The following is a 27,310-nucleotide window of genomic DNA, read 5'->3' on the forward strand; positions in this document are numbered from 1 at the left end:
CTTCTTGGTTGATTTTTAGTGCCGAGAATTTCCTCTGCCATCTTTAATGACATCTTTCTGCTGCAGGTAACTACGTTCAGCGGCAGGTCCAGACGTGGAGCAAACAGTACCGTGCCACAGAGACGCATACCATCCCAGCCATGGAGAGGCTCATTGCCTGGTTCCCGTCCCACCTGCCAGCCAGCGAGGGCCTCTCTGTCGTGCACGGAGATTTCAGGTGTCAAATAACGGCATTCTTTCCCCCTCCAAACACAGTTTTCAGGAGTCCCTTTAAACCAGGCATAGGCAACCTCGGCCCTCCAGATGTTTTGGGACTACAACTCCCATGATCCCTAGCTAAACAGGACCAGTGGTCAGGGATGATGGGAATTGTTAAGTTGTGGGTGAACATATCAGACGACACAGCGATTCTCCAAACAGCTCTTGTTTATTCACAGGTCAGAACACAACTGAACTGAAGGGTTCAGCCAGCCTGCTTATATAGAGCTCCAGCACAACGTAACTGTAACAACTTTCTGTAACTATCCAATCACTGAAGGTCACTTTTGATCCCTTATTTACATATGTGGACCTGAACTATCTTCAGTATCCCCCTGCTGGCCCAGGGTGAGAACTTCAGTACATAACAGGAATTGTAGTCTCAAAACATTTGGAGGGCCGAGGTTGCCTATGCCTGCTTTAAACCATCTGTTTTCAACCTTTTTCAGTCCATGGCTCCCTTGACCAACTTCATTCTTCCCGTGGCACCCCTGTGAGGCTCAGGAGCCCAGTTATGTCACCCCTTGCCTGCAGAGCTGGCAGCCTTTCACCCTTTTTTAAACACCCTCCCTTGTGGACTGTTCCCTCAGCCTCCTGCCCTCTCCTTGGCAGTCCTCTGGGCAGCTGCTGCTGCTGCCGCCACCCCTGGTCTCTGAGCTGTCTCCCCTGTCCCAGATAGATGTGCCTTCTCACATTGCCCCACAGGTGCCTGGGAAGCACCCCCTGGCGAGACCCAGAGGCACCATTTGCCTGTGGAGCTTGTAGCCAGGGCTGCTGCAATAAACAGCTATGCCAGCCTTTAGGAGGCAGGGATGCAAGAGGGCATTAGAGGAGGGAGGGAAGGAAAAAGGGATGGAGGCCAATGTTGCCTGCGGCTTGCCTGACCATCATTTAAGACACCCTACGGTGCCACGGCACACTGGTTGAAAACCACTGCTTTACGTTTTATGAAATAAAATAAATACATAATATGTACCGCTTGGTTGTAAAGAAAAGGAGGGAAGAAATCCCTTGAAGCGGTTTACCCAAAAAATAAAACAATAAAATTATCACCAGTTAAAAACAGCTGCTTAAAACATTCAAAAATAATTAAAATCAGTGATAAGCTAAAAACAGACTAAAACACGTGTCGGCATTCCACATATCTGGGTAGGCTGGTCTAAACAAAAAGTGTTTTTTGGTAGGCACCAATAAGAAGGCAGTGAAGGCACCTACAGTGGTGCCCCGCAAGACGAGTTTTCGCAAGACAGAAAACTCGCTAGACAAAAGAGTTTTACATTTTGGAGGTGCTTCGCAAAACGAATTTCCTATGGGCTTGCTTCGCAAGACGAAAATGTCTTGCGAGTTCCTGCGGTTTTTTTTTTCCTTTTCCCTCCCTTTTTCTAAGCCGCTAAGCTGCTTATCTGCTTATCCGATAAGCCGCTAAAAGCCGCTAAAAGCCGCTAATAGTGCTAATAGCGCTAATCCACTAAGCCATCAATGGGTTTGCTTCGCAAGACGAAAAGATTTTTTCGTCTTGCGAGGCACCACTGTACCTGATGTCAACAGGCAAGGAGTTCCAAAGTGTAGGTGCTGCCGCACTAAAAGATTGATTTCTTACAAATGTGGAATAAGTATGTTATGTGGCACCTGTAACGGTGCCTGTTGGGCATGTTACAAAAGGCAAAGGTGTGTTCAGATCACGGTTTCTCTCAGAACCTGGGAAAAGGTTCGGGCCGGAGGTTCTGTGAAGGAGAGCTCTCTGTCATGATTCACAACTCCCTCTGTGACTGTCTCTTCTCATGATTGTTTAGAGCAAGGGGAGCCAATAGGATGGCCTCTGGAGGTTATGGAGAAGCTGGGGGGCATTTATTATTATTTTAAACACGTTGGGTTTTTAAATAATACTTTGTGGCGCCCCTGAGAACTTTTCTCATCCTGGTTTTTCTTCTCCACGTATTATTAGACAGTTCCCATAATCCCTGACCACTGGCCATACTGGTTGAGGGGAGTTATAGTCCACAACTTTTTGCCAGGTAGGGAAGGTCTGCTTTAGAGGAAGCTGGTTGCAAGAAGGTTTTTAACGCACAGCGTATAGGAGCTCACACACCTCCGCTTTTAAGGTGGCACCTGCCAGAATTCCTCTACATTGCCTTCCCTTTTCTTTTGATAGGCTGGACAACCTGATTTTCCACCCAGAGAAGCCTGAGGTGGTCTCTGTCCTTGACTGGGAACTCTCTACCTTGGGCAACCCTCTTTCTGATGTGGCCTACAACTGCTTGGCGTATTATCTGCCTTCCAGCTTCAGTATCCTGAAAGGTACACGCTTATTATCAAGTCATCGGAGAAACATCCATGTGGGTTTGAATAACACAAAACTGTATAATCTGAAATACTTTGCACTACAAAATTTACATATCCCAGTTAAAATCATTCCACAAAAGTGTCAGAAAACAGGAAAGGCTTGCTACAATTTATGCACAGATAATACACAGACGAGACTTTTTAGTAATTGGATCAGATTGCTGTCATATGTGTGATCTTTGCTGTCTAATTTGTTGTTTCTTCAGCTTGTAAACTGCCTTGTGTATAGTAAAATAGAAAGGCGGTGTACAAATTAAAAGTGAAATGAAATGAAAATAAGAGTCACATCCATCGCTCCACCTAGTTTTGCTAGGCTTGTTTTTTAGGGCAACCTGTGGCCCTCCAGGTGTTGCCATGCACCTAGCTCCTGCCATCCCTGATCGTTGGCCATGGTGGCTTAATAAAGGGCTGCTGGGAGCAGGAGTCCAGCAACACATGAAGAGCCACAGATTCTCCCTACCCCGTGCTTTGCACTAGTATCAACCTTTTGGCCCCAGCATCAAGCCCTGATCCTGCTTTCTGTGACTAGCTTTGGTTTTCCTCCTTGCAGGTTTGAGGGACTGCGACCTGAGCCGGCTAGGCATCCCCACGGCGGAGGCCTATTTCCAGATGTATTGCAAGCACATGGGCACCCCAGGAGTCGAGAACTGGAACTTCTACATGGCCTTTTCCTTTTTCCGAGTGGCTGCTATCCTACAGGGAGTGTACAAACGCTCGCTCACAGGTGAGAGGACAAGGACATCAGGAGAGTCAGTGGCTCTTTCTCGTCCAGCATCCTGTTTTCAAAAGTTAAGGAATAATAATAATTTTTTATTTATACCCTGCCCTTCCCTGTTCAGAAAACCGGGCTCAGGGCGGCTAACAACAAATTTAAAGCACTTAATTGATGCTACAAAAAAACAGCATAAAACACAGTATAAAACGTGAATAACAATAAAATCAAAAATCAATTTAGGGGGGAAATCCATCCAATAAACATTAGATGATCACCAGGGCTAGCTGGCTAAATTAGTCCTATTTGGGCCAGCGAGGAGACCAGGGGAGAATTAGCTGTGGGATCCCAGAGTGGGGAATCTTCATAAAAACGGGAGTGGGAGGGAAGGAAGGAGAATAAAAGATCAGGCTAAGTTCAAATTGAAAGCTAGGCAGAATAGTTCTGTCTTACAGGCCCTGCAGAAGGAAGTTGAATCCTGCAGAGCCCTGGTCTCATGGTCTCACTGAGAAGGCCCTGGCCCTGGTGGAGGATAGCCTGACATCCTTAGGGCCTGGGACCTCTAAACTATGGTTATTCATGGACCTTAAGGTCCTCTGCAGGGCAGACCAGGAGAGGCGGTGCCGTAAATATGAGGGCTCTAAGCCACAAATGCAAAAAGCAGGACCTGAGGGCAACAGACCTTTCCCCACTAGTGATTCCTAGCACCCGGCATTCAGAGACATAAGACGCACCTAGTTTTTAGAGGAGGAAAACAAGAAAAAAAATATTCTGAACGAAACAGTGGGTGTATGATTTTTGTGGTTCATGCTGTGGCCACAGACATGTGATCTGATGGTGAATTTGGGGTGACCCAATGTAAAAATCCTGAGGATCCATGGGCTTTTACCTCCTCCCTCCCAGGCAGCCTCCACTAGCGTCCCTTATCTCTGTTCCGATGCCACCGATCAGCTGTTTCCTTTCAACATTCCCTTCCCTCTTGTTTGCCTTAGTGTCTTTTCCTTAGCTGGAGCAGTTTTTTGCGACCCCTTTTCTTCTAATTTCTCTCCTTATTGCTTTAGTTTTCCTGTTTTCCCCCTTTGCAAGTTCACTGTCCTTACCTCCCCACTCCCAGGCAGCCTCCTTTATCTCTAGCCCTCCCAATCGGCTTTGTTTCAACACACACTTCCCTCTTTCAAAAAAAAAAAAAAAAAAAGCATGATCTGCTTTTTGCCCCTGGGCAATTTGGATCCAGGGACCACACATTTGCTACAAAAGATGCACAGACATTTCCCCTTACTTTTTAGGAAGAAAAAGGTGCGTCTTATGGAGCGAAAAATACAGTATTACCTCTGGCAGTGAGGCCACTTGGGCCAAGGGCCGGGGGATGGGCATCCATGGTGTGAGAGGGCTCCCCCCTCCCAATGAAACCACAATCTCTAGATCGCCAGCTTTCATTTGTAAAGAAAAGAGTGATTTTTTAGCACTATCAGAACCTGAAATATGAGGCAAAACATGCATAGGCAGTCAAAGGCAGGAAGCGGTTGACCCCTGCAAACAGCTGGATTGACATTTCACAGGTCAGCTGGGGAGCAGGGAGTTCCATCCTGCTGCTTTGCCAATGTCTGGGAGGCCCTGGTGAAACAGACCCCTCCCCTCCTCCCCATAGGTCAACGTTGGAGAGGTGGGAGGGACCCCTGGTGTCTCCGTGGCAGCAGGCGATTGGCAGGTGGGTGACCCCGTGGGGGAAGATCCCCACCCCTATTCTGCAGCAGCTCCTCAGGATTTTGGATCGGGAGCCTTTACCATCCCTTACCTGGAGATGCCAGCAAGGATTGATCCTGGGCCCTTTGGCCTGCAGAGCAACAAAACCTGCTTCCATGGAGATGGCGGTGCTGGCGGTCAGCAGGTGGTCCCTGGCAAGGGGTCAGCCCCGTCACCCATAGTCAGCCATGCCAGTGAGCCTAAAGGGGGTGCCGGAGTGCTGCAAGGTCTTCATATCCACCTCACAGGAAGGTTCACCTGCATATAGAGATGCAACTATAATGGGTAGGTTGGGAAGAAGTGTGCTTCCAGAGGGAGCACAATCCCACCATGCCCTTTTTTTAAAAAAAAAAATAATTTTTATTGATTTTCTTTTTTTACAACAAATATCCATCATCATTACTAAACATTCATTTTCCAATTCCCCCCCTCCCTGTGGCTTCCCTCAGCTTCCATTTCTGGTTTGTTACATCAAATGATACAATCTGCTGTTTGTATTTAGTACTATGTTGTCCCATTGTTTTACAGTCATACCTCGGGTTACAAGACACTTCAGGTTGCGTTTTTTCGGGTTGCAGGCCACCGAAACCCGGAAGTACCAGAACGGGTTACTTCCGGGTTTCAGCAGTCGCGCATGCGCAGGAGCGCTAAATCGCGCTTTGCGCATGTGCAGAAGCGCCGAAGCGCCACCAGCACATGTGCAGACGCGCCACTGCAGGTTGCAGATGCTGCAGGTTGCGAATGTGCATCCCCCATGGATCACGTTCGCAACCCAAGCGTCCACTGTAATTCTTGTTCTCTTTAGATAAAGTTGTAAATGTTTATTTAAATCCTGCCAGTGAATCACACCATGCACTTAAAGCACATTTGAAGCACGTGACTCCCCCCAGAGAATTCTGGGAACTGTAAATTCACATACACACAAAGCCACGATTTCCATTACCAGTGGTACCTCGGGTTACATACGCTTCAGGTTACAGACGCTTCAGGTGACAGACTCCGCTAACCCAGAAATAGTACCTCGGGTTAAGAACTTTGCTTCAGGATGAGAACAGAAATCGTGCTCCGGCGGCGCAGCAGCAGCGGGAGGCCCCATTAGCTAAAGTGGTGCTTCAGGTTAAGAACAGTTTCAGGTTAAGAACGGACCTCCGGAACGAATTAAGTTCTTAACCCTAGGTACCACTGTACTCTTAACAAACTGCCATTCCCACCCTCCTTTGCAGGAAGCCATGTGCTATATACATACGCTGGGTGCTCTTTCAGTGCGTGGTGCGTATCTGTCCACACTCCTGGACCCTGACAGCTGTTCCTCCACTTGAGGCTCCAGCTTCTTCCCTCCAGGCAGAAAGAGCATCATGTGGACTCAGGCGTGGGGGGTTTCCCTAAAGATGTAGCCTCTGTTCATTCTGCACAGGCCAGGCCAGCTCAGCGACTGCCGGGAGCAGCGGCAAACAGGCCGAATTCATCGCAGACCTTGCCTGGGATTTTGCTACAAAAGAAGGCTTCCGGGTCTTCAAGGGACTTCCAAATCCCATGGCCCCCACCAGGGCGTTCAGTACCTGGGCTGGCCCGAGGCCATTCCCACGGAACAGCTACTCCACACAGGCTCCTGCTTCCAGGTTCCACCTCATCATCTCTCCGGACGGCCTGCCCAGCCGCGTCCAGGAGCTGCACCACAAAGTCAAGAAGTTCATGGAGGCCCACATTTACCCGGCCGAGCAGCTTCTGCGAGACCACCAGGCTTCCTCCAGCCGGTGGACTCCTCATCCCTTGATGGAAGAACTCAAGGCAAGTCCCCTTCCTCCTGGCGTCGCACGGGGCAGCACCCTAGTTGGGGCCAGGCAGGTGGCTCCTGGGAGAGAGCATCCCCTACACTGGGTGCCATGAGCAAAAAGGCCCCGCTCCGGTCTTTGTTGCAAAAAATCTCTCCAAGAGAAGGAGACTTTCTATAGGACACTGTGAAACAACCTCAGATTCCATAGTCTGGTTATTATATCTTCACATCTTGTTCTGTTCCCAATAGTTATGGGAAGAGGTAAGTTGTGTGTTTCTCTCCTCTGATTACAGGAGCATGGGTAGTGCCAGACATGGGGCAGGAGGATAAGCCCCTACACACACCTGCCCCCCCCCGTCATTAACATAAAGTGTTATTTTTCTTTCAGAGATCTTTACGTGTGGGACACAACTCGCTCACCTAGAATTATACTTTGCCTTTTCGGCCCCCCCATTTTTTTTTCTACTGCCCCACTGCACTGGAGATATCATTTCCCACTTCTTCCTGCTCTCCCAGCTTCTGCTGAAATACATTTCATCAATCACATGCCATATGACTTTGGATATCTCTCTGCAGTCATAATAACGGCTAGGAACCTGATTTCTAAAAAGAAGAATATGTGCAGGCTCGTTATACACCCTTCTGTGTCCCAAAAAGCCTTGATCTGATTCTGAGAGAGGGGTTTTCCCCTTGCATCATTCCCAAGTGCAGATTCTTCAGGGTTTCTGTTTTTGGTAGTCCTCCTTTGAGAAGCACCACAAATCCAGTTTGCCCAGCCCAATCCAAGCTTGCTTCTTGGATCCACTGATGTTCCCTGGAGGCAGGTGCAGGACAACCTAGACCTCAGGTCTCTGTCTCAATCTCTGCACCTGCTCTCTCATCCTTCAGGAGAAGGCCAAGTCTGAGGGGCTCTGGAACCTTTTCCTGCCGCTGGAGAGTGACCCAGGCATGAAGTACGGAGCAGGCCTGACCAACGTGGAGTACAGCCACATGTGCGAGCTGATGGGGACTTCGCTTTATGCGCCTGAGGTACCCGCCTAACTCAGCGAGGTTGGCCTAAAACAGGCAGGGAGCCCTTTTCAGCCCAAGGGCCACCTTCCTTCCTGGAGAACCTTCCAGGGGCCACATGCCAGTCGTGGTTGGGGCCCGAGGGAAGAGTGGGCAGTCTCATGGCTGAATGACGGCAACATCCTGTTTGACCTCCTGTCTCTCTTCTCCAGGTATTCAACTGCTCTGCCCCAGACACAGGCAATATGGAGGTGCTTCTGCGCTATGGGACGGAAGCACAGAAGGAGCGCTGGCTGCAGCCTTTGCTGGATGGAAAGATCCGGTCTTGCTTTGCTATGACGGAGCCACAGGTCAGGGCTGCCCTTCCTCTTGGTTCTTGAACACTGGGGAAGGAAGTATTGGGATTCTTAATTATTCTTACTAATTAAAATATTTATTTTGGTAGTAGACCGTGGGTAGGCAAACTAAGGCCCAGGGGCAGGATCTGGCCCAATCGCCTTCTAAATCCGGCCCGTGGACAGTTTGGGAAGCAGCATGTTTTTACATGAGTAGAATGTGTCCTTTTATTTAAAATGCATCTCTGGGTTATTTGTGGGGCCTGCCTGGTGTTTTTACATGAGTAGAATGTGTGCTTTTATTGAAAATGCATCTCTGGGTTATTTGTGGGGCATAGGAATTCGTTCCTTTTTATTTATTTTTTCAAAATATAGTCCGGGCCCCCACAAGGTCTGAGGAACAGTGGACCGGCCCCCTGCTGAAAAAGTTTGCTGACCCCTGTAGTATATTTACATCATGCCATCTACAAAGCAAACAAACAATAAATGAGGAAGGAATGGTGACACACTGATATAAATTGAGGCAGCCACAGCACTCAAAGTGTTAAAAAACACCCAGGTAAAATCATCATCTTCATAAATAGGCCCAGCACAACTTCCTTAAGACGGCAGCTGAAACAGAAAGCCTTGGGTAAGGTCCTGGGGTCTGAGCTGTCTTATTCAAGCCATGTTGTTAGCTTCAGTTTGAGGAAGCAGTGGAACACAAAAACAGCAGATGAATAAATAAGCCTTGCTTCTATATTCCCTCTAAAACAAAGCGTCTTCTTTTCTTAGGTTGCTTCCTCCGATGCCACGAACATTGAAGCTTCCATTGTCAAGGAAAAGGACACCTATGTCCTGAACGGGCGCAAATGGTGGATATCAGGTACATTGCAATGTCTCCCCAGTTTTTGGCATCGGGGCTCATCGTTCTGCAGCTGGGGTGCTGAGGTGTGGAGTGGGGAAGGAGCAGGCCAGCTCCCAAAAGGGCTCAGCCTTTTCCTTGCCCTACAATTTAAGGTTTTCTTGTGGCTTCCAGAGAGTGATGGTGGGCGTCTTCCTAGAGGGCTTCTGGGAAATTTCCTTGTTCCAGATTTCATTGCTTGCCCGTAAGACACTGCCTGGAAGCCCTTCTCAACAGGAAGTATGGAGCAAAGCAACTCGAAGGGTGCTGTGAGCTTGGGAACTGTGCTCTGCTCTTCAAAGAATTGCCTTGTGGGCATTTTCCAGATGACCAAAGGAGCCGTGACTGGGTGAAATCAGCTCCAAGGCAGAGACGAGGAGTGGAAGCTGCCTGGGGTGGGGGCTTCTTCTGTTTCCCACGGATCGGTGCAAGTCGAGAATAATAATAATAATAAAATTTTTTATTTATATCCCGCCCTCCCCAGCCGAAGCCGGGCTCAGGGCGGCTAACAACAATAAAATAGTGCAACGTTCTAAAAACATTTCATTGTAAAAAGTAATTAAAATCAAATTGATGGCAACCATTAAGCTAAAGTTCTGTGAATATTGCCAAAGGAGGGAGTCAGGCTGCGCCCTGACCAAAGGCCTGGTGGAACAGCTCTGTCTTGCAGGCCCTGTGGAAAAATGTCAAGTCCCTCAGGGCCCTAGTCTCTTGTGGCAGAGCGTTCCATCAGATTGGAGCCACAGCCGAAAAAGCCCTGGCTCTACTTGAGGACAGCCTAACCTCTCTGTGGCCTGGGACCTTCAGGATGTTTTTATTTGAAGACCGTAAGTTCCTCTGTGGGACATACCAGGAGAGGCCGTCCCGTAGGTACGAGGGTCCTAAGCCGTATAGGGCTTTAAAGGTTAAAACCAGAAGGAAGGGCATTTGGGGGAGCGTGGTTAGCAAACAGCCAGCCAGCATGGAGGGTAGTACCAATTTCCAACACAGGCACCTATCATCCAAACCTCTCTTCCCGGCAGGTTCCTTGGACCCTCGTTGCCAGCTCTGCATCTTTATGGGCAAGACGGACCCCACCGCCCAAAGGCACAAGCAACAGTCCATGTTGCTGGTTCCTATGGACACGCCTGGAATCACCATCCTGAGGCCACTCAGTGTTTATGGCCTGGACGACGCTCCAGGTCAGGAAAAGCATTTTTATTCAGGGTTTTCCCTGAAGGGCTTCCAGAGAAGGAGGGCTGGTATGTGCTGGGCCTCTCTTGCCTTTAGGGTCTTCCGCAGATAGGGCACCACCACCGCAAAGGCCCTGTTCCCAGTTGCCAACTGCTTCTGGCAGTACCTGAGGAAGAACCTCCGCAGATCAAGTGTTGCGCTCTTGCTAATTTCAGTGATCCTAGACTCATAGAAATTGTAGAGTTGGGAGGGAACCAAAGGGTCACCCCCTGCAAGGGAGGAATCGCAGCTCGAACATTTGTGATCCGTGTCTGCACTTACGAGTTAGTGTTAATAAGTCTTCAATATGAAGCCAAGTTACTTAGGCAGAGTTCCCCCCCCAAGTTGTGATGGGGGTGTTGTGTATCAGCAGCCAGGGAGTGGCAGGGGGTTCCCTCTGCCAATAAATTCTCACTTCCTTCTCTTACCAGCTGGCCATGGAGAAATGACCTTTGACAACGTCCGTGTGCCCCAAGAGAATCTCTTGCTGGGTCCTGGCCGAGGCTTTGAGATAGCCCAGGGGAGGCTGGGCCCAGGAAGGATACACCACTGCATGAGGCTGATCGGCTTTGCGGAAAGGGCGCTGGCCCTCATGAAGGAGAGGGTAAGCAACACAGCATGGCGCGTGGGCTTGAGGGTTCTCATGGAGCAGGTCTCCTCGGCACTTTGGGTCATGTCCGCCTGTCACTGGGCTCCTTTATCCAGCACAATCTCATTCTGGGCTGCCTCCCTTGCTCCATCTTCCCCAAGCACTAGGCAGTTTGGGGAGACCTTTGCATTGCAGCAGGTGCATAGGGATGCGAGTGGCGCTATGGTGTAAACCACTGAGCCTCTGGGCTTGCAGATCGGAAGGTCGGCGGTTCAAATCCCCGCGACGGGGTGTGCTCCCATTTGGATACACGCTGACCCCATTTGGAGCACTAAAATGAACTTTGAATCCAGAGCATCTCATAGCCACCCGCATGCTGTTTTCAATCCAGATTGATTCTAGATAGCAGTTCCTTGGTGCACTTTTGAAAACACTCCCCCTGATTATCTTATCCATCCCTTTCAGTTCAATTCAATTTTTTATTTCTACCCTGCCCATGCAGGGACGCAGGTGGCGTTGTGGGTTAAACCACAGAGCCTAGGACTTGCCGATCAGAAGGTCAGCGGTTCAAATCCCCGCGACGGGGTGAGCTCCCGTTGCTCAGTCCCTGCTCCAGCCAACCTAGCAGTTCGAAAGCACGTCAAAGTGCAAGTGGATAAATAGGTACCGCTCCAGCGGGAAGGTAAACGGCGTTTCTGTGCGCTGCTCTTGTTCACCAGAAGTGGCTTAGTCAAGCTGGCCACATGTCCCAGAAGCTGTATGCCAGCTCCCTCGGCCAATAAAGCGAGATGAGCACCGCAACCCCAGAGTCATCCACGATTGGACCTAATGTTCAGGGGTCCCTTTACCTTTTAAACAAGCTATAGCTACACTGACGAGTGGCAGCTCTTCAAGGTTTCGGGCAGTGGTCTGTCCTAGCCCTGTCTAGGGCCTTATCTGTCACAGGATCACTGGGCAATGGCTCACTGGAGAATATACTGTGTGTCCAAAAGGGGGCTAAGTGAGTCTCCTTTCACAAGGAGTTCTAGCACCTGGGAGGAGCAGCCACCAAGCAGGCCCTGTCTCAGGTTTCTACCAAGGGCCTTTCCGGAGAGTTTTAAAATCCAGACAGCCCTGTATGTTAAAACAGGGACTTTTGGTTCCTTGTCACGTAGAGCTTCATAAGTCACCACGAGCACCTCTGAAATGTGCCTAGAAGTAACCTGCTAGCCTTCAAAACCTTTTCAAATTTTTTATTTAAACAAGGAAAATACACTTCAATAATATGCAAAAAGGAAAAAGCAATGGAACTGACTGAAAACTAAATTAAACATACGCACACAGTACAAATTTGGATTGTCTCATTCATACTCCCTGGAAAATAACCCTGATTACCATTTTTAGCGTTGGGCAGGAGGAGGGGGTAATAACATTTTTTAAAGGGGACCATTTATATGGGACCAAGGTATTGCGCTTGAGGTCGTACAATCTTCTCTTAAAGTTGAAACAATTCCAAATACTGTAGGAGTCATTTGAACATTGATGTCACCACTAATATATGAAATAAAATAGTTGCCATGCAGTTGAAAGCAAACCTTTTCTTTCTTTCTTTTTTGGTTTGTCCTCCAGTGTACCTTGAATTTTAAGTTAGCTTTTGGAACAGATATGGCTGTACCACATTTAAACCTTCTAAATATTTCTCTTTTTTTGTGATAACCCTCCTGGCAGGTCACAATAAATATAGAATCATTTATCTATTTTTAATCTGAACCGTCTTCATGGATGGTTTCCTTCAGTGAAGCTGTCTTTAAATTGGGAGTAAGGATACCCCCTAGACCTGGCCCTGCTCAGTAGTCTGCCTGAAGTCCTGTGAACCAACTGATGTTGCTACAGTGGCCAAAGTCTTTGGCTAGGTCAGAGCAAAACCCTCAGCCAGGTGTACCTTCTTTGGCAGGTGGCATCTCGCATGGCCTTTGGGAAGCCCTTGGCAGAACAGGGCACCATCAGGGCAGAAATCGCCGAGTCCCGTGTTGAGATTGAGCAGGCCCGTCTGCTGGTCCTCAAGGCAGCGCACTTGATGGACACTGTTGGGAATAAGGTACATGCTCAAAGAATCTTGGGGGTCCATGAACCAGCGAGAACCACGGCTGTGGGGAAAGGGAAGTTTTCAACCCTGTCATTCCCACCAGCAGCTCACAGCGGGGATGTGAATGCAAGGAGAGCCTTCTGGATCAGGCCAGTTGCGGCAAGTAGCCATTGATGGCCTTATCCATGAATCTGTCAATAATAATAATAATAACAACAATTTTTTTTATTTATACCTTGCCCATCTGGCTGAGTTTCCCCAGCCACTCTGGGGGCTCCCAACAGAATATTAAAAACACAATAAAACACCAAATGTTAAAAACTTCCCTAAATAGGGTTGCTTTCAGGTGTCTTCTAAAAGTCAGGTAGTTGTTTATTTCCTTGACATTTGATGGGAGGGTGTTCTACAGGGTGGGTGCCACCACCGAGAAGGCCCTCTGCCTGGTTCCCTGTAACCTCACTTCTCGTAGTGAGGAAACTGCCAGAAGGCCCTCGGAGCTGGACCTCAGTGTCCAGGCTGAACGATGGGGGTGAGTTCCATAGTTGAATGCCCTCCGAGTTGGTGGCAGTGAGTTCCACAGTTCAGCTATGCACTGTTGTGAAGGAGGACTTCATCTCTCCTGAACCTTCCAGCATTCAACTTCATTGGATGGCCACAAGTTCTAGTGCTGTGCTTTGTGGTCCTTCCCTTGCCGCAGGTGTACAAGAGGGCAAATGATCCCCGCATTTCAGGGGGTTGGACTAGATGACCCTTGCTGTCCCTTCCAACTCTACAGTTCTGTGGTTCTGTGAATCAGAACTGTAGCACTGAGGAACGATGCAGACCTCAGACTGAAGTGGTCGGAGATGTGGAGCTGGAGTGGCTTGAGGCCGGAAGGGTGTAATCAAGGAATGGGGAACCTGTGGCCCTCCAGATGTTGTGGAACTCCAGCTCCTATCAGCCCTGGCCAGCACGGCCAATGGTCAGGGATGATGGGTATTGAAGTCCAGCAACATCTGGAAGGCCCCAGGTTCCCCTCCCTTGATCTACACCGTTGCTGAATTTGAGAAAGTGCTGGACTGGCTTTTCACTCCTTCACCTGCCACTCATTTCTCCCTTTGGCTCTGTGTTTATGGCTCTGTCCAGTGGCTGGATTGTGCCCTGTGAAGGCAGGAGTGGACACTCCCCCCATCCTGTGCTCTGCTTCTGGTCAGTTTACAAGAGGTGGCATCAAACGGCTTCAGTGGGAATGAAGGCAGGTTGAGAGCTGTGCCCTTATGTATGTGGGGGGAGTCCTGAGGAAGAGCTGACCGACATTTTGTCTCAACTCCTAGGAAGCGGCTCTTGAGATCGCCATGATCAAGGTGGTGGCCCCAAGGATGGCTCTGCGCGTTGTCGACCGAGCGATCCAGGCGAGTGTTTCTCACGCTAGCGGAGGGGCAGGGAAGCTGTGGGAGTCCAGGTGTTCTTGGATGTCTTGACCATTGTCTGGGGCTGATGGGAGTTGAACTCAAACAGTATACAGTGGTGCCTCGCAAGACGAAAAGAATCCGTTCCGCGAGTCTCTTCGTCTTGCGTTTTCTTCGTCTTGCGAAGCAAGCCCATTAGCGGCTTAGGGGATTAGCGCTATTAGTGGCTTAGCGGCTTAGCGGATCAGCTGATAAGCGGCTTAGCGGATCAGCTGCTTAGCGGCTTAGCGGCTTAGCGGATCAGCTGATAAGTGGCTTAGCGGATCAGCTGATAAGCGGCTTAGCGGCTTAGAAAAGGGGGGGAAGGGGGAAAAAACCCGCAGGAACTCGCAAGACATTTTCGTCTTGCAAAGCAAGCCCATAGGAAATTCGTTTTGCAAAGCACCTCCAAAACGGAAAACCCTTTCGTCTAGCGGGTTTTTCGTCTTGCGAGGCATTCGTCTTGCGGGGCACCACTGTATATTGATGGGTACAAGGGTCTCGTCACAATTCAAAGGCAAGATAATTTACGCTGTATTGAGCCAGGCTTAGCTAACAGGCATCCTCCAGATGTTGCAAGGCTCCAACTCTGGTGAGAGGCAGTGTGGTGTAGTGGTTAGAGTATCAGTATAGGAGCTCGGAGACCAAGGTTGAAGAATCGGCCTTCAGTCATGAAGCTCACCTTGGGCTCACTGTCAGCCTAAGCTACCACCCAGGGTTGTTGGGATCAAATGTGGAGAGGGAGAATCGTGGACCCCACCTTGTGCAACTTGGAGGAAAGGGCGGGATGGAAATGAAATAAATAAGCACCCATAAAACAATAGGTAATAAAACAATAAACCAGTAGGCTAAAAGCAAAGAAACTAAATTATATAAACATAGGGTCAGAAAATGGTTAAAACCTAATTAAAAGCTGAATTGAGGGCGGGAGGTTCTGGCTAGGCTGCTACCTCCGTCATTATTTCTGTCTGGAATATTTAATTATTTTAAAAAATATATATTTGGATACCGCTATTTCATTAAAAATATATCAAAGTAGTTTTCACCAATAAAAACATACAGCAGAAACATTTTTCCCAATGTTAAAAAGTTAAAAACAAAGTAAAAAAACAACAACCCAAGCATCAGTAAACCATTCTGAAAGGATGTCTTCTTAATTGCCTGCATAGGCCTGGAAGACTAGAAAGGTTTTCAGCAGGCGTTTCAAAGTTTGCATAGAAGGCACCCACTGAATCTCCAGTGGCAGAGAGTTCCACAGGATTGGGCCAATGACACTAAAGGCACAGCTTCTCGTGGTCAAATGAGCTCCACCCACTCAGGAAACGACCAGCAGGTTGTTCTCAGTAAAAAAGGGGTTCAGAGTGAATATACTCCCTCACCTATTGTTACTATGCCGAGCCTCTTCTTTGAAATCTAATGCATTGTTCAGATACTTGCAATACAGTGCACCCTGCACATTAAAAATAATAATAATAACAACACTGTGTTTCCTTTCTGCTCCCTGGCTTCTTTCTCCTTCCCCTCGCCTGGCTTACTCACAGGCTTTTGGAGCAGCTGGACTTAGCAACGACCAACCACTGGCGCAGTTCTTCGCCTGGGCACGGGCTCTCCGCCTCGCCGATGGACCCGACGAAGTCCACCGGGCAGCCATTGCTAAAATGGAGCTCAAGCGCTAACGGAGCCTCATCCAGGCGGCCACAGAAACCCCCAGCAAGCCAGAGTTGGGGAAAGGGCACTCTGTCTGCAGCTCTGGGGTGAGGTGTGGTGCTGGGGAGGCTATTATGGATGTGGCTTGTTTATTGGAAATCCGGTGTCTGTGCTGGCTTCCTTGGGCCACTGCAATAATTATTGAGCTGATTACAGAACGCACAAAGAATCACAGGAGCCGGCCGGCAGCTAGCGAAGGACTCAGCCGTGGGCTGAGAAGGCAACGCAGATTCCTAGCTGTGACCTCTCGGGGTCTCTGCTGAAGAATCTACATGGGTGCATTCAGAGATCCACAAAAGCGATGAACTTTCTTCATATGGTGGGCGACTATGATGGGCAACGGATATTGGAAAGCTACCTGTCCCTTCTGAAGAATCCTGGCTCGCTCGTGTATGGGAAAGCGCTGCCTCGGATCCACCGCAGGATATTTAGTAGTATGGTGGAAAAAATATGGGCGTCCCTTTGTGGATTCTAGCAGAGGAGCCCCCAACCAGTTGCCTTTCAGAGTTTTCTATGCCTTGGCAGGGGGTGAGGATATGCACTTTGATTATATACTTACTGTAATTCACTGAGGGAATCGTGGGGAAGATCGAAATCACAGGAGAAATAGGGATTCTGCAAGGGTCCCAGGGAACGGTTGCATTAAAAGCAGAATGAACACAGCGACTCTGCCATTTTCTTTTCCAGAATGCAGTTACGAAACCTGAAGTTTTGCTCCAGGATTCTTACAGCTGCCTTTTCGTTCTGCTGGCCTGTATTCTCCTTGGCTGCTAAGCATGGGAATGAAACAAAATTTCAAACGAAATGGAACTAAATCTGAAACTCGCTAAACGAAAGATGTACTGTATTTTTTGCTCCATAGGGTGCACCGGACCATAGGGCGCACCTAGTTTTTAGGGGGGGGGGAAATAAAGGGGAAAAAATTTATTTCCCCCCCCAGCTTCAAAGAGCAAAGAAGCTAAGACAGCAAGCGGGATCCATCCCACTGGCTGTCTTGGCTTCCTCTTTAGCTGCACGCAACCTCTCCAGCCGGTTGTGCACAACCTCGCCGCCGCTCCCGGAGCTTGCGGATAGCTGCCTGAAGCCCAGGGAGCGCAGCGGGAGTTGGCCCGCCATGCTCCGAAGCCTTGCAGATAGCTGCCTGAAGCCTTGAGAGCGAGAGGGGTCGGTGCGCACCGACCCCTCTTGCTCTCCAGGCTTCAGCGAAAGCCTGCATTCGCTCCATAGAACGCACACACATTTCCCCTTCATTTTTGGAGGGGAAAAAGTGCATCCTATAGAGCGAAAAATATGGTACTTAAACAAAAGATGTACTTGGGGGGCGGGAGCGGGTGAAAACAAGGTGCTTATGGGGTTCTTATAGGCAGAAGCTGGTTGTTGCCGCCCTCCAGACCTCATGTCGAAAAGGCACGTGAAGAAGGGCCTCGGATGATGAGCACAAGGTCAATAGGCAGGGAGTTTCAAAGTGTAGGCGCTGCCACACTGAAATATGGATAACATAAAAGGGTGGGACAAGTATTATGTGGCACCTCTTCCGCCATTTTGTCTGGGCTGATGGGATCTGGAGTCCCAACTGAGTGTTGCCATATTTCAAAAAGTAAAAACCAGGAGCATTTTTTTAGGAAGACCCCAAAATTGTTGAGCATAGAACAACCCTAACGTTCCTGAGCTCCCGCCCCCCCCAAAAAAACCACACCAGAAAAATGTGGTTTTTTTCTCTTTACTTGCCGAAGAGCCAGGACAAACTGCCGCCTTCCAGAAATTCCCCCCAGACATCACTTCCGCCTTTGAAATCCCAGTAATGTCTGGGGAAATCCGAAGGTATAGCAGGCCTAAACAATATAGAAGGTTCCCCAAATCTACTCTCTATTTTCCTTGACAGTGTATAAATACGTTGAGCAATATTTCAGTGTGGCGTAGAGTGCTGGACTAGAACCTGGGAGACACCAGGGTTCAAATCCCCATTTGACCACAGAATCATAGAATTGTAGAGTTGGAAGGAACCCCCAGGGGTCATCTAGTCCAACCCCCTGCATTCCAGGAAACTCAGCTAAAGCAACGGAGTTCATTTGGTTGACCTTGGATGATGGACTCAAGGGCATCCTGATCAAATTTGCAGATGACACCAAACTGGGAGGGGTGGCTAACACCCCAGAGGACAGGATCACACTTCAAAACGACCTTGACAGATTAGAGAACTGGGCCAAAACAAGATGAATTTTAACAGGGAGAAATGTAAAGTATTGCACTTGGGCAAAAAAAAAATGAGAGGCACAAATGCAAGATGGGTGACACCTGGCTTGAGAGCAGTACATGTGAAAAGGATCTAGGAGTCTTGGTTGACCACAAACTTGACATGAGCCAACAGTGTGACGCGGCAGCTAAAAAAGCCAATGCAATTCTGGGCTGCATCAATAGGAGTATAGCATCTAGATCAAGGGAAGTAATAGTGCCACTGTATTCTGCTCTGGTCAGACCTCACCTGGAGTACTGTGTCCAGTTCTGGGCACCACAGTTCAAGAAGGACACTGACAAACTGGAACGTGTCCAGAGGAGGGCAACCAAAATGGTCAAAGGCCTGGAAACGATGCCTTATGAGGAACGGCTAAGGGAGCTGGGCATGTTTAGCCTGGAGAAGAGGAGGTTAAGGGGTGATATGATAGCCATGTTCAAATATAGAAAAGGATGTCACATAGAGGAGGGAGAAAGGTTGTTTTCTGCTGCTCCAGAGAGGCGGACACGGAGCAATGGTTCCAAACTACAAGAAAGAAGATTCCACCTAAACATTAGGAAGAACTTCCTGACAGTAAGAGCTGTTTGACAGTGGAATTTGCTGCCAAGGAGTGTGGTGGAGTCTCCTTCTTTGGAGGTCTTTAAGCAGAGGTTTGACAACCATATGTCAGCTCTGATGGTGTTTCCTGCTTGGCAGGGGGTTGGACTCGATGGCCCTTGTGGTCTCTTCCAACTCTAGGATTCTATGATTCAGTCAGAGGGGGCTGAGAGCAGTTGGAGTAAGCAGTGTCTGGAAGGCCCCAGGCTCCCATGCTTGGCACAGGAGTGGCACATGCTTAATGGAACTTATGGGCCGCAGGTGATCTGGAAGGAATGCCACCCTCACACTGGCAGCAAAACATTCTTTTGACAGGACTTGCTTTTGCAGCAGCTTTAGGCAGCAGACAAAAGAAAACTTGAAGAAATGTGAGGTGCGGGGCCTTGGGCGTCTTCACCTGGGCGTGTAGTCACGTTGGCAACTTTAGCAAGCATTGACCTAGCCGAGCTCCTGCCCTGCCCGCAACTAAGGTCCTTCACACGTGCTTTGAAGCCCGCAGCCTACAGGGTTTGGTGGTTATTTTTCGCGCGTGCGAACGAGCCACGAGGGCGATTGTGCCCTCATCAGTCCCGGGGAGAAAGCACGAGTGTCACCCGCGGACGCCGTTTCCGTTCGTGACCCGCGTCACGTGTGAATCCTCCCGGCTCCGACACGCAGGGCGCAGCTGAGCGCCGCGGGGGCGGGCCCTGGCCCAACCGCTTGCCATTGGCTGGCTGGAGGCGGGAGAGGGCCGCTGGCCGACTCGCCGTCCCTCCCCCGGCCAGGCGGAGCATCGGGGTGCAGCCCAGGCGGCGGGAGCGCGCGCTCCGTTTGGCAGGAGGAGGCGGCGAGCATGTGGCGAACGCTGGCGCTCCGCTCCGGCCCGCTGCGCCTTCGGGCGGCCCCCTTGCGCCTCGCCGCCAGAGCCTGGTCCGCCGCCGCCGCCGTCCCCGCGCCCAACCCGCGCCCGGAGATCGCCTACACGCAGGTAAGGAGCAGGCCGGAGCGGGGGAAGCAGCCGCGCCTCCTGCCCGCCCCCCCCCCCCGCCTTGCTTCCCTCGGCCGGCAAGAGGTTTCTGGAGCGCGTGCAGAGTGCAGGCTCTCCCTCGCTACCCGCAAGCAACCCGTTTCTCCGACCCGGACCCCCCGGACCCTCCCCCAGCTAGGGGAAAAAAGGAGGAGGGGGTCTTCATCCGGATCTTCCGCACCTGCAGAGAGGGCTTATCTATTCCCCCCCCCCCAAAAAATATATTTTTTTATTGGTTTTCACAACATTTTAAACAAACAAACAAACAAACACATAAGACAAACCAACACAAATCATAGCCTTCTTGAAAATTACACTTATTAACATTGTTAAGTGACTTCCTCACTTCCCCTTGGTTGAATTTCACTGCATATCCTTTTAACGGTTTTCCAAATCGCAGTTCTTATAAAATTTAACTTGCACCTTAACATCCTTAGATCTTCACATTATGAAATTAAACAAATTAATTCATCGCTTCACATAAATAAAATACTAAGCCAATTAAGTATCTGCAAGCTGTTTTCAGTTAATTTAACTTAACATATTTAACTAAGTAATTATTAAATTTAGTCCACTCTTCCTGATACTCCTCCTCCTTCTGATCGCGGACTCTTCCGGTTAGGTTGGCTAGCTCTGAAAAATCCATCATCTTCATCTGCCATTCTTCTATCACAGAGAGGGCTTATCTTGCTGAACACTGAACTCTGCAGCCTCCATGACTCCGGGATATATCTGGGAGGAGAAAGTGTTCAAGTTGCAAAGGAAATGGCCGGGGGTTTGGATTTCGGATCAAATTCTGGCCTCCCGCTCCGAGACCTCCTTAGTGTGAAAAGCCCTGATTTCTAGCCAGATGAGAAGTTTCTCTCTTTCGCCCTGGCCTTTTCCTCTTCTGCTAGATACTGTATTAAGAAACATAAAATGTAGCATTCGCAGGGAAAGGAAGAAAAAAAGGAAGGAATGCCCCTTTCTCTCATTCCCTCCTAATTAGGCAGTCATTTAAAGAGAAGAAAACTCAGGTTTGGCAATCCATAGTTTGTCTCGTGGAAACTTTTGCCACTTTTTTTTTAAGGTTGGCTGCAGGTGGAAATAACGGTGGAGGTTCTGACCACACACCCGCACTCCCTCCTCAGGAATGCTGAAATCATGAAAAAGGAGCGTGCACAGAGCTTCCTGAACTGCAATTTTGCACGTGCAACGCCAGCCTCTTGTCCTGAGTGGCTCTGGGAACACACCCATTTTTTAAGTGGCACCTGCAACAACATGTTGCAGTATGAAGTGCTGTAGGCATACCCTTTTCCAAGACGACACACCATGACATCCCCTTTTCTGATTTTTGCATTGCCCCCACAACAGTCAGCCAGCCTTGAGGTCCATGCTCAGTCCTCGTTTGGCTGCTTCCGGATCCACCCCCCCCTTTAATATCACTTAGTAAAGGTAAAGGGACCCCTGACCGTTAGGTCCAGTCGTGACCGACTCTGGGGTTGCGGCGCTCATCTCGCTTTATTGGCCGAGGGAGCCGGCATACAGCTTCTGAGTCATGTGGCCAGCATGACTAAGCTGCTTCTGGCGAACCAGAGCAGTGCACGGAAACACCGTTTACCTTCCCTATTTATCTACTTGCACTTTGACATGCTTTCGAACTGCTAGGTTGGCAGGAGCAGGGACTGAGCAACGGGAGCTCAGCCCGTCGCAGGGATTCGAACTGCCGACCTTCTGATCGGCAAGTCCTAGGCTCTGTGGTTTAACCCACAGCACCACCGGTGTCCCATTAACATCGCTTGTCCTCCCCAAAATGTTTGCACTTCTGCAAGCCTGCCGGTCCTCCTCTCCTGTCTGGATGGTGTAGTTTTTAGCTGTGTGAGGATCCACACCAGGGGTCAGCAAACTTTTTCAGCAGGGGGCCGGTCCACTGTCCCTCAGGCCAGAACCATATTTTGAAAAAAATATATGAACGAATTCCTATGCTCCACAAATAACCCAGAGGTGCATTTTAAATAAAAACACACATTCTACTCATGTAAAAACACCAGGCAGGCCCCACAAATAACCCAGATACGCATTTTAAAGAAAAGGACACATTCTACTCATGTAAAAACATGCCCAGACCGTCCGTGGGCCAGATTTAGAAGGCAATTGGGCCAGATCCGTCCCTCCGGCCTTAGTTTGCTACCCATGATCCACACTCAATCCTGGGTTTTGCAAATGGAGAGAATAGCTAGCTACTGTCTAGAAACTTAATTTTGGGCCAGGGGCTTCTGGTTTCTCAGGAGGAGTCCTCTGCCACTTGCTTAGGCTGTTGCTTTTGTTTTCTTTGAAACTTCCTTGGAGGTTCCTTCCTTCTCCGACTCCCCAACCCTCCATCAAAAGTGATTGGAGGATCCTGTCCCAAATCATTGATAGGCGTCGTTTGTCAGCCACAATTTCCCCAAAGAGCTCTGCGTGGGGCTACCTTTGAAGGGGACCCGGAAACTACAACTAATCCAGAATGCGGCAGCCAGACTGGTGACTGGGAGCGGCCCCCGAGACCACATAACACTGGTCTTGAAAGACCTACATTGACTCCCAGCACAATTCAAAGTGTTGGTGCTGACCTTTAAAGCCCTAAACAGCCTCGGCCCAGTATACCTGAAGGAGCATCTGCACCTCCATTGTTCTGGCCGGACACTGAGGTCTAGCGCCGAGGGCCTTCTGGCGGTTCTCTCATTGCGAGAAGTCAAGTTACAGGGAACCAGGCAGAGGGCCTTTTTGGTAGCGGCACCCGCCCTGGGGAACGCCCTCCCCTCAGATGTCAAGGAAATAAACAACTACCTGACTTTTAGAAGACATATGAAGGCAGAAGCTTTTAATATTTGAAGGACTATTGTATTTTAATCTTTTATTGGCAGCCACCCAGAGTGGCTGGGGAAACCCAGTCAGATGGGCGGGGTATGTATGTATGTATGTATGTATGTATGTATGTATGTAAATAAATAAATAAATAAATAAATAAATAAATAAATAAAATAAATAATAATAATAATATGTTTTGCAGCCAATTTCCCTATCTAAGGCCATTTGTACTTTTCAAGCAGTATGATACCACTTTAAACAGTCCTGGCTTGCCCCACAGAATTCTGGGAGTTGTAGTTTGTGAAGGAGACCCAGTCTCTTCCCAGAGCGACAATTCTGAGTGTTCCCTGGAAAGAGGGATTGGTTGTTAAACCAACCTGGGAATTGTCGCTCTGGGAGGGGAATAGGGTCTCCTAGCAACTCTCAGCATCCTTTACAAACTCCAGCTCTTGGGGAGGAAATCCTTGATTATTCAAAATGGTATCAATAGCACTTTAATTGTATCCTGTGATGTTTTGGACTACAACTCCCATCAGCCCCCGCGTTTGTGCTTCCATCATCGTGGAGCTGTGCTGGCTGGGGCTGATGGAAGTTGTAGTCTGGAGGGTACCAAGCCGAAGGTGGCTGGCGCTTAGAGCATCTTGGAGGAGATGTAACACAAGCTGGTTAAGACTTTGAATGTGTGCACTGCTTATATAACATGATTTATCATCTACAAATAATCCTCCTTTTCTTCCCTTTCTCCCCACCCCTTTCTTTTTTGAGCTTCTGGTGGACTGTCAAGGGTGTGGTCTCAACTTCTTTGGTCATTTTATTCTAATCGGATTTTTGTTAACAGTTCTTGGTGATGTGCCATGCCGTTATCCAGAGAGAACTAGAAAGGCAGCCAGATTTTCCTGCACGGTGACTTTCGTGTGCTGCCTTAGGGATTGCTGACAGGGTGCTTTAGAGAAAGTTGTGTGCACTCTGATCCTTGACCAACTCTTTCCTGATAAAAGAAAAAAACCCCACAGCAGTGCAAGCTTGTTGCTTTTGCTGGCGGAGGGGTGTCATTGTAATTCTTGCATCCATTTGGGAACAGAGTGTGCCTGGCAGATTGGTGACTGTGGGGGCAGAAAAAGGGAAAGAAATCAGCTCTCAGTGGGCCCTTCTGAATATCAACCACTGTACATTTTGCTCTTTCTGAGTGTTGTGATAAGAGGACATCGCATTTGTCTCCCAGACCTGAGGTTCTCACCCCTGGTCTAGAGGTTGATGGGAGGCTGTAAGAATATAATTCAATTCCGAGCACAATTCCAAGTGTTGGCGCTGACCTTTAAAGCCCTAAATGGCCTCGGTCCAGTATACCTGAAGGAGTGTCTCCACCCCCATCGTTCTGCCCAGACACTGAGGTCCAGCTCCGAGGGCCTTCTGGCAGTTCCCTCGCTGCGAGAAGCCGAGTTACAGGGAACCAGGCAGAGGGCCTTCTCGGTAGTGGCACCCGCCCTGTGGAACGACCTCCCACCAGATGTCAAAGAGAAAAATAACTACCAAACTTTTAGAAGACATCTGAGGCAGCCCTGTTTACGGAAGCTTTTACTGTATTTTAATATTTTCAATATTACTGTATTTTAATATTTTGTTGGAAGCCGCCCAGAGTGGCTGGGGAAACCCAGCCGGATGGGCTGGGTATAAATAATAAATAATAAAATTATTATTATTATTATTATTATTATTATTATTATTATTATTATTATCTGCTGGATCAGGCCCATGGGCCACTGAGACCAGCATCCTGCTCTCACCAGATGCCTGCAGGAAACCCACAAGCAGGACCTGAGCAACAGAACACTGTGTTCTCCTATGGCAGGCACCCCCAAACTCAGCCCTCCAGATGTTTTTGTGACTACACTTCCCATCATCCCTGACCACTGGTCCTGTTCGCTAGGGATGATGGGAGTTGTAGTCCCAAAACACCTGGAGAGCTGAGTTTGGGGATGCCTGTCCTATGGTTTCCAGCAACAGACTCAGAAGATTGCCATGAATAAAAATATAAGAGAAATGCTTGAGGGCTGAGATCGAAGATAGGAAAACTTTTCTCTGTCTACTTTCTGCATGCATGTTTTTATAAACTTCTATCCGTTCATCCTCTTACTCTAAATTAATTTATCTAGTCTCCATGGTGTCCCAGGCCATCAGCCCAAAAAGACTTTGGGGGAAACATGATGGAGACATATAATATTGCAAGTAGTGTGGGCCTTCCTTCTGGGTCTAGTATAAAGTAAGCAGCACATAAGCAGCACACCAAACCATTCTACGTGCTAAGTCTTATTTTAGTAATCCAAAAATTGAGAGAGCTATGTACAAGATCTACTACAGAAGCCACAAACAGAAAACACCTTCAAATTGTGTCCAAAAGGAAGATTCAGTCTTTAAAGTTCCTTTAGCCAGGTTCCTGTAGATATCAACAAAAGTAAGTTTGAGCAAACGACGTGTTGTCGATGTTGCGCTCAAGGGTTAGATATCAACAAGGATAAGTTTGATCAAATGAAGTGTCGGTGATGTTACGCACAAGTTAGACAGGGTGCCGGCGTTTGTCACCTGTTTCGCCCATGAAGAGTCTCGGGCTTGTTCAGTAAATTCTCTCTCACGGTTTTGATATATTTATCAAGTCCAAATGTTACATTTCTTCTTAGATTAAGCTACAATATTTAATTTCTTTCTTCAGGAAATTCTCCCTCAAGATTTTGGTGTATTTACATACATTCAACTTCATAAATGAATAAATGTATTTACATACATTCAACTTTGTAAATGAATAAATGCTCAAGTCAAGAGTAGATCTTGTACATAGCTCTCTCAGTTTTTGGATTATTAATATGAGATTTAGAACGTAGAATGATTTGGTAGCGTTTTGTGTGCCGCTTATGTGCTGCTTACTTTAAACTGGTCTACTATGAGAATTGGCAGCATAGGTTCAGTTCTTCAGTTCCCAGATTGGAAAGGTTGTGTAAATTGATATGCCCTCTTATCATGCCTCCTCCGTAATCTGCCTTCTATGAAACAAACAATCAGACTTCATCCTTGTCCATTGTAGAGAAAATGTTGATCTGGAATTTTTGTGTGTGAGTTATGCAGCAGTTGGCAAGATACCCTGACCTCTCAGTTTACGGCCCCAGATTGTAAAAGTTTGGCTTTTGAACTCTTCCGCGGCTGGGAGCAGGTGCTAGCTTCTCCCCGAAACTTTCATCTTCCTTTTCGTCTCACTTTTGAAACCAAGCAGCTGACAAACCGTTTTGGAAAACGCTGGTTGCCATCTTCCCGCTTCTGCATTTGGACTGCATTAACTCAGGCCCTATCTGCATGGTACCTTTAAAGCACTGTGATGCCACTTTAAACAGACACAGTTTCCCCCCAAATCCTGGGAGCTTTAGTTTGTAGAGGGTGCTGAGAGTGATCAGGAGGGCCCTGATTCCCCTTCCAGTGTTTCAATTCCCAGAGTTCCCTGGAAGGAGGGGTTGCTTGTTAAACCACTCTGAAAATTGTAGCTCTGTGTTTGTTCACTAGGACATTTGGTCTAGTTTCTGCATTAGTCTGAGATTTCTTTTTAAATCTGTATGAAAATTCATACACACATTTTTCTTCAGATATGTCCATATGTATTTTATCACATAATCCATATTTAATATGCATATTATTCAAAGCATGCAGGTTCGATTGTATTTTATCATGAAATACACATTTTGAACGCATTTTGAAACAGGAACTTTATTGCCCAGTTCAGAGAAATGCAAAGTCTAAAAGGTTAAGAGGTATTAATACACAAAGTGCAAATTGAGTTGGTTTAGTTAAGAATGCAGACCAAACAGATGTCTCTTATTATTACAAACAAATGCTTCCTGTATGTGTATAATTTTGTCAGCTGTTCGGAGCTGCTGTCAAAATGAACCGAGGACACACAATACGGGACCACCTCTCCTGGTATGCCCCACGGTGGACCTTAAGGTCCACAAATAACAACACTTTGGAGGTCCCAAACCTCAAGGTGGTTAGATTGATCTCAACTAGGGCCAGGGCCTTTTCAGTACTGGCCCCAACTTGGTGGAACGCTCTGTCACAAGAGACTAGGGCCCTGTGGGACTTGACATCTTTCCACAGGGCCTGCAAGACAGAGCTGTTCCTCCTGGCCTTTAGTTTGGACTCAGTCTGACCCTTATGTTTCCCTCCCCTTATGGTTTTGTTTTATGGGCTACTATTAAAATGAGGCTGCATTTTAAATTTTATTTTAACCCGTATTTTAATAAACTAGGTGTTTGTTTGTTTGTCCCCCCCTTATTATGTTTTATTGTAATTTTATTGGTGTTAGCCGCCCTGAGCCCAGCTCTGGCCAGGGCGGTCGGGGTATAAATAAAAAATTGTTGTTGTTGTTGTTGTTGTTACTATTGCTATTACTACAATATCTGGGCCAAATTGTATTAAAACTAGCACTATGGGACAGGTGCTGGCATTTGAAAAGGAGCCACAAAGATTGCCTGTGGGTGCATTCTCTCCCCCAAGCAACCGGGAAGATCGGGGCAGCAATTATCCTTGCTGTAAATCGCGGGCTGTAT

General features: G+C 48.2%; 2 protein-coding genes across 3 annotated transcripts in view; both read left to right on the forward strand.

The window, feature by feature from the left end:
* ACAD10 (acyl-CoA dehydrogenase family member 10) overlaps window positions 1–16,718 on the forward strand; it is a 29,360-nt gene extending 12,642 nt beyond the window's left edge. For both annotated transcript variants that reach the window (XM_081868435.1, XM_081868436.1), the window contains exons 10-21: window positions 67–217; window positions 2,411–2,556; window positions 3,152–3,325; window positions 6,471–6,844; window positions 7,719–7,859; window positions 8,051–8,188; window positions 8,948–9,038; window positions 10,079–10,237; window positions 10,700–10,872; window positions 12,791–12,934; window positions 14,236–14,313; window positions 15,891–16,718. In XM_081868435.1, the coding sequence (XP_081724561.1) occupies window positions 67–217; window positions 2,411–2,556; window positions 3,152–3,325; window positions 6,471–6,844; window positions 7,719–7,859; window positions 8,051–8,188; window positions 8,948–9,038; window positions 10,079–10,237; window positions 10,700–10,872; window positions 12,791–12,934; window positions 14,236–14,313; window positions 15,891–16,025 (1,904 nt within the window). In that variant the 3' untranslated portion in view covers window positions 16,026–16,718. The remainder of the gene's footprint in view (window positions 1–66; window positions 218–2,410; window positions 2,557–3,151; window positions 3,326–6,470; window positions 6,845–7,718; window positions 7,860–8,050; window positions 8,189–8,947; window positions 9,039–10,078; window positions 10,238–10,699; window positions 10,873–12,790; window positions 12,935–14,235; window positions 14,314–15,890) is intronic.
* Window positions 16,719–19,697: 2,979 nt separating this feature from the next.
* The window catches only part of ALDH2 (aldehyde dehydrogenase 2 family member), a 29,132-nt gene continuing 21,519 nt past the window's right edge, over window positions 19,698–27,310 (forward strand). Inside the window, exon 1 of the mRNA XM_081868482.1 lies at window positions 19,698–19,853. Coding sequence (XP_081724608.1) covers window positions 19,719–19,853 — 135 coding nt within the window. The 5' untranslated portion in view covers window positions 19,698–19,718. The remainder of the gene's footprint in view (window positions 19,854–27,310) is intronic.

This window comes from Podarcis erhardii (genome assembly GCF_964252035.2).
Source record: "Podarcis erhardii genome assembly, chromosome: 7".
Lineage (NCBI taxonomy): Eukaryota > Metazoa > Chordata > Lepidosauria > Squamata > Lacertidae > Podarcis > Podarcis erhardii.